This window comes from Gymnoscopelus braueri, assembly GCF_963280865.1.
Source record: "Gymnoscopelus braueri genome assembly, chromosome: 13".
NCBI lineage: Eukaryota > Metazoa > Chordata > Actinopteri > Myctophiformes > Myctophidae > Gymnoscopelus > Gymnoscopelus braueri.
In genome coordinates this window covers 27009468-27016254 of record NC_137615.1, presented here as the reverse complement: position 1 = coordinate 27016254, position 6787 = coordinate 27009468, and the positions used below count along the sequence as shown (strand labels likewise).

General features: G+C 41.4%; 1 protein-coding gene across 1 annotated transcript; it reads left to right on the top strand.

Annotated features, from left to right (window-relative positions):
- The first annotated feature begins 454 nt into the window (after positions 1-454).
- Positions 455-6744, top strand: polr3h (polymerase (RNA) III (DNA directed) polypeptide H). The gene is made up of 7 exons (XM_080446253.1): positions 455-631; positions 2542-2668; positions 2910-3006; positions 3224-3310; positions 4628-4691; positions 5283-5523; positions 6053-6744. The coding sequence occupies exons 2-7, from the start codon at positions 2558-2560 to the stop codon at positions 6101-6103; spliced, it is 651 nt and encodes a 216-aa protein (XP_080302379.1). The 5' UTR covers positions 455-631; positions 2542-2557; the 3' UTR covers positions 6104-6744.
- The last annotated feature ends 43 nt before the right edge of the window (positions 6745-6787 follow it).

The following is a 6787-nucleotide window of genomic DNA, read 5'->3' as shown; positions in this document are numbered from 1 at the left end:
GACTTCGGCTATTTGAAAATAGCCAATCTACAAGCTAATAACGCGTCGCGCTGTGAGCTTGTAGATCGGCTAATTTCAAAAGATATTTATACATTTTGAAAACATGAAATGGAAGATTTCTGCATAATGAGTACTTTTACTTTTGGTACTTTAGGTACATTTTGATGCCAATACTTTTGTACTTTTACTCAAGTAAATTCTGAATATCAGACTTGTACTTGTATCGATACTTTTACTTAAGTAAAACATTTGAGTACTTTTTCCACCACTGGTGTGTACAGTCAGTAACGGTTGTGATACAGCCATGGATGTACACAGTGTAAAGAAATCAGATGTAATCCTCATGCCAGCCAGAGAGAGGCAGCAATGCACTAAACGTGCCTCGTTTGCCCTGAAAATCGAAATGACGAAGAAACTGGTACGTGGTAGTAAGTAACTTCCTGTTGCAAATGAATCACGCATGTGATGAAGCTGCATGTTGATTTTGTTGAAGATTATTGCAGTTGCAGTTAATTTACTAAGACTAACGTTATCTTAATTGTCAAATGTGTTCATTGTGATTTGAACGTAAACAGAAAATGTCTTGAAGATCAGTAAGGAACAACTAAAACGTGACCACAGACAGACCCAGGTAAGCTGTTGTGTACCTACTACAGTACCTTCCAACAATGTAGTGAAGTGTTGTGGAACTAAATAGGCGGATCAATGCAATGCAATAACAAACAAACGCCATACTGTGCGACACATGTTCAGTGGTGTAACCTCACTAAGTACTTGCAACTAATTTGTGAACTAATTTGGGAAGTCCACTACATCTCAGAGGCAAATATTGTACCTTTACTAGTCTCCACTATTATTTGAAAACTTTCGTTACTAGTCACTTTGTAGATTTGTATTTTATTGTTACAAAACATACATGAACTCGGGGTGCTTTCGCACATGTCCCCTTTCAGTCCTCAAAACGAACTCAGACCGTTTTAGAGAGGTTTTTTTTTGCACATTATGTGAACACTCCAAATGAACTCAGACCGCGTTGAGGTGAACCGTACTGAGTTCGGTTCACATTCTCGTCCCTGGTGCGGTTCGCTTTAACATTTAGCAGCAGTGTGAACACAAAGCGCTCCAGGTTCACTTTGCCTTCTGCCCGTTTTAAACCCTGCTCTAGAGCATTGGTTCTCAAAGTGGGGTCCGGGGACCCCCAGGGGTCCTTGAGGGAGTTCCAGGGTCCCCAGCTAAATGATAGATTAGGCACCAAATGGACCCTTATGGGTCTGTAACTCTGAGAGTGTACAAATGGAACCAAATGGACCCGTTGGTTCCATTTGTACACTCAGAGTTAAATTGACATAGATTTTACAATATAAATTGCGGCCCAAGTGATAGAAATGCCATTAAATGGGGGTCTGTAGCCCTAATGCATGTCAAACTGGGGGTCCTCTAAATTAAAATGGTTGAGAATCACTGCTAGAGCCGTAAAAAAATCTTCTCTTATAGGGGTCCCTAGCATATCTTTTGAAATGGGGGTCTGTGGGCTAATAAGTGTCAATTTGGGGGTCCTTGACATGAAAAAGTTTGAGAACCACTGCTCTAGAGGCCATGGGTCTTCAACAGGGGGGGTCCGGGAACTCTATAGGGCATTGGTTGGTATCTATGAAATCTATGAAAAGTTGAATTTGCAACAAAGTTTTATGCAATAGAGTGGGGTTCCTTGGCCTCACATTCTTTGAAGACCCCTGCTCTATGCTTGTAGATATGCTCCTTCAGCTATCATTGATAGCCACTCATGATTTGTTTACATTTTACAGGATGTAGCAATAAAGTGTTCAAAAAGGTTTTGTAGCAATAAAGTATGGTACAAAATCAAAAATGTTAGCAGACAAAACTGCACTGAAGTGCATAGCCTGAACTAATATCTACTGCATGTACATTAGGAAGTACAGGTACAGCAATGGCCATCTTGTTTCAGGTGAAAACTACCCATAATAAATCAAAGCAGGTACAGGTCTGAGCTCACATGAAGTACATAATGTGAACAGAAAGAGGACTGAGTTCCCTTCAGGGCTGAAGTAGACCATAAAGAGAACTGAGTTCTCTTTCATGTGAACTTTCATGTGAACACAAACATAACTGAGTCCCTTTTATTTTGTCCCACTTCTTGGTCCACTTGAAGAGGACTCAGTTCGGTTCGTTTTAAACCGGGACATTATGTGAAAGCACCCTAAATTACTTCAGCCCTATTTAAACTTTGTCTATTTGAAAATGGACGATCTACAACTCGACGCGTTGTGAGCTTGTAGATCTGCTATTTTCAAAATATTATTTATACATTTTCGACATAATGATAACATTCTGCATAATGAGTACTTCTACTTTTGGTATTTTAAATATATTTTGATGCCAATACTTTTATACTTTTACTTGTAACTGAGTATTTCTACATTGCAGTATTGATACTTTTACTTAAGTAAAACATTTGAGTACTTTTTGCACCACTGCCAATGTTACACACACGTGTATCTTTCGTGCTATTTCCCCACGCAGCTGAACCAACCTCATCATGTTCGTGGTTGTAGAAATGGTCGACACGGTCAGGATTCCTCCATGGAATTTCCAACGACAACTCAACGATGCAATAGCAGAAGAGCTTAACAAGAAATTGGCAAACAAGGTGTGTGTGTGTGTGTGTGTGTGTGTGTGTGTGTGTGTGTGTGTGTGTGTACATTCGCATGTGGTGGCATATTTGCATACAGTACATATGCTGTCGGGTTGAAACCTCATTTGTCCAAAACAGCAAAACTGTCACTTTTCAGGATTCAGGTTAAAAAATAGCTACTTAAATCTACTCAAAATATGGAGATGAGAGGTTTCTGCCAGACAGCAACGATATGTTGTAATCTTTATCCCCAAAGGTGGTCTACAAAGTTGGTCTCTGTATCTGCTTATATGACATCACCAAACTGGAGGACTCCTATATTTTCCCAGGCGATGGGGCATCCCACACTAAAGGTATGATGTCTAGTGGTGTTTGTCAGTGTTCCTTTTTTGCCCTTATTATTGTGGTATAAGTGCTAATTCTGAAGAATAAATACGAGGAATTTTATTCTGACTATAGGCTTATTTTCACAGATAGTGATTGAAATGAACAAGTTTTTTCCATTTCCTGAAACTTAGGTTGTAGTATTACTGGGTCACTTAATTTGATTGGATGTGGCCTTTCTGTCAGTTCATTTCAGGTATGTTGTATTTCACCCTTTCCTTGACGAGATCCTGGTTGGAAAAATCAAGTACTGCAGTCAGGAGGGAGTTCATGGTAAGTGGCATCCTTGACTGCAAGCAGGTCTGGTTTTGGACAGCGATGGATTTGGTCATAGAGTAACGAAGTCCTGACCAGAGCATGTGAGCGGAGTGGGACGATTTTTAACGTAGCGGGGAGCGGGTTTATAAAAAGGTTGGAGCGCTACTCGGAGCGAGGACCGCCTGCCGCTCCAAGCCGCTCCGGTGGGGTCCGCGCACCGCATGTTTGAGCATGCCCGGTCGCACAGACACACAGACATCCCGGTCTGAGCACGGAGCAAGAGGGGCGTAAATCAACGTGAGCGACGGAGCGGGGGGGAATCAACATGAGTGGATAGCGAGCGTGACAACAGTCCCCTGAAGCGACGAGCGGCATTTCCCCCCGCTCCGCTCCGCTCACATGCTCTGCTCACAACTCATCGCTGTGAGCTTGTAGTTGTAGATTGGCATTTTTCAGTTTTGAAATTCTTTGTACAAATATCCAAACCTCACTTATAGGGGCGGTTTCCCCTTCCAAAAAACAAAAATAGAGTGGAAAAACACCAGTAACCTCAAACCATGGTTTGTTCCAGAAATCCACTGGAGTCTAAATGAGGGTTTACGCACTGTAAACATTACTTGGCCTGGAGGGACTCGGTGTCCCTCTCTGGGACACGGTGTCCCTCTCTGGTACACGGTGTCCCTCCACTACACCCTTCTGCTACCATCATCACCACCACAAGTGACCTGAAATCCAGTGGTATAAACAACTGACTGCACATAGTCAGGGGATATTAAAAAAATCTTGGAATAAATTCCTTACCAAAAAAAATCTTCACCAATGTGTTTGTAAAGGTGTCTAGTAACACATCTCACAAAGACTGAAATGCAATTTCCCTAGGAGAATTTTTGACAGCTCCTTAAAGTTGGGGTACCCACCATAACCTTGGTTAAAAAAAATCCCCCCAAAAAAAAAAAAAAAAAATCTGTTGTAAGTAGCATGTGGGGGGTTAAACTAGGGTGTTTTTATGATTCTGAATCCATTGCAAGCATTTGTTTTGCACCAAAACCACTCCTTGGGCTAAAAACGGCCCAATCTCAATGGGCTTTTTACACAAAAAGTGTACCTGGAAAAGGATGGCTATGGCTGTTTTTTTAGCCCATGGTGGGTACCCCAACTTTAAGGAGCTGTCAAATTCTCCTAGGGAAACTGCATTTCAGTCTTTGTGAGATGTGTTACTAGACACCTTTACAAACACATTGGTGAAGATTTTTTTGGTAAGGAATTTATTCCAAGATTGGAAAATGTTCTGCTAATATCCCCTGACTAATGATGACCTTTTCTATTTCACAGTGACCATGGGCTTTTTTGACGACATTCTCATCCCGCCGGAGGCACTGCAGCAGCCTGCCAAGTTGTATCCTGCCTGCTTCGTATTTGTCGTAAACACATCATTATAAAAGGGGCCAATTGTCGGTGTTGTACCTCATTTTGCAGTCAAATTGCATGATAAGGCAAGTGTTATTACCAAAGTGGGGTCTGGGGACCCCCAGGGGTCCTTGGCGGGGTACCTGGGGGTCCCCAGCTAAATAAGTAAATATAGCGTTACAATCATTTTAACCACTTTAACCAACTACTTTGGCTATTAAAAAATAGCAGATATACAAGCTCATGTGCCGGCGCTATGAGCTTGTAGATCTGCTATTCTTTTTTTTTAAACCCAACATTTTTACTCAAATCTTTGCTTCTGGGGGTCCCTGGAACAATATTTTCAGATGGGGGTCTGTGGCCAAATTCATATAATTTTGGGAGTCCTTGACATGAAAAAGTTTGAGAACCACTGGTTAGTACAATGTCACTTAAATGCAGTTACACCAAGATAGCATTTAATGTTACACTACATGAATGTAACAGTTTGTGCAACCGTTTGTTTTACAAGACAAATTTCCACAAAACTATCAATAAATTAACTAGTGAGCTGGATAGCTTTCCTTAAGCGTGTCATCAGTGACGAGGCAGAGCAGGTGTGGTTGTGGGAGTATGAGACTGACGAGGGCGCTCATGACCTCTACATGGACCAAGGGGAGGAAATCCGCTTCCGTGTCACAGACGAGATCTTCTTGGATACATCTCCAACAGGCCCTGCTACCGCCAAGCCGGAAGCTCCAGCACAACCGGGACAGTCCACCGCTCCTCCTCCTCCACCAGTGGAGGAGGAGCAGAAGAAAGAGGCCCCATACACTCTCATAGTAAGAACAGAGTAACATTTTACCTGTTACTTACTGTGTATAGTTTATACTTGACATTTTACCCACTTAATACTTGGTTGACCATATATATATCTATACTAGTGACTTATATGTTTTCGCTCTACACTAAATATCTTTGCTGAAAATGGCTGATCTACAAGATCACAAGTGAAGATCTGCTATTTTCTGCGATGCTGGTTAAGTGGTTAAATTATTCATCCTAAATAAACACAATGGGGTGTAGTAATATAACATAAAACATTGATCCCTGGAGGGAGACTCGGATGTCGTAGCAGCAACCCGGTTGAAATAAGGAGAGGCACGGGTAAGAGTAAAAGTAAAAAACAAACTGAACAATAAATAGTTGAGCGCTGGCACTCAATATCTTTCCAGTGGGTCGCTGAATGAATGTGTACACAGTCAAAAACATATATGTTTAGTCTGTCAATAATGAATCTATGTATAAATATAGGTATGTAATAAGTAACCATCTGACTCTGTCACACTTTGTTTTTTTTGTGGGTTTTAGGGCACCATCTCTGAGTCAGGACTGGGGCTCCTATCATGGTGGAACAGCTAACAAATGGAAGCTCTTTTGGAAGCTCAATTTTTTTTGACAGAACAGTTTGAAGAGACGGCAAAGAAACTGAGTGGGGGTGTAGCAGGTTTCCAGACAGAATGGAACTGGAGACATTGTAATTGGAGTATGTGGTCGACCTACTACCAGGTCAGCTGCTGGCCCGCCCCTTTTGAAGCTCTTTTTATGCAATATCATGGATAGCATGATGGTTGATGGCATGTTGCCATGGATTCTGCACTGTTGATTACGGAGTGTCCTGAACAGAGGAACCTGGAGTTGCGTCACTGGGGCTGCACTGTTTAACTTCATTAATTCAATGTTTAAGAAAGAGAGAGAAGGGTCGTTAGGTTACTGTGTCTTACTACCACTACACCTGCTAACATACCAGTATTTATGATTTGCTCGAGACAGATTCCTCGTTTCCAAACATGCCTCTGAGCTCACGTTGACATGTAAACTTTGCATGCATAATGTGAACAAGAAGTTCACATCAGGCTACATGGCTGGATTTCAAATAAAAATGTTCAGTTAATAATGCCACACGTGGATAGCTATGAGACTCACTCCACTAAAATGTATATTTTGTTGTACAATTAAAAATGTCATTTGAGTCTAATAGAACCTCATCATATATGACTGCATCTATTAAATATAGTATTTGTGTCAAAGGTTATGATGACTTAT

Coding starts and splice junctions, on each gene's coding strand:
- polr3h (XM_080446253.1), top strand. CDS start 2,558: ATGTTCGTGGTTGTAGAAATGGTCGACACGGTCAGGATTCCTCCATGG. Junction 3,007..3,223: donor TGGGGCATCCCACACTAAAG/GTATGATGTCTA, acceptor CCTTTCTGTCAG/TTCATTTCAGGTATGTTGTA. Junction 4,692..5,282: donor CTGCAGCAGCCTGCCAAGTT/GTATCCTGCCTG, acceptor GCGTGTCATCAG/TGACGAGGCAGAGCAGGTGT.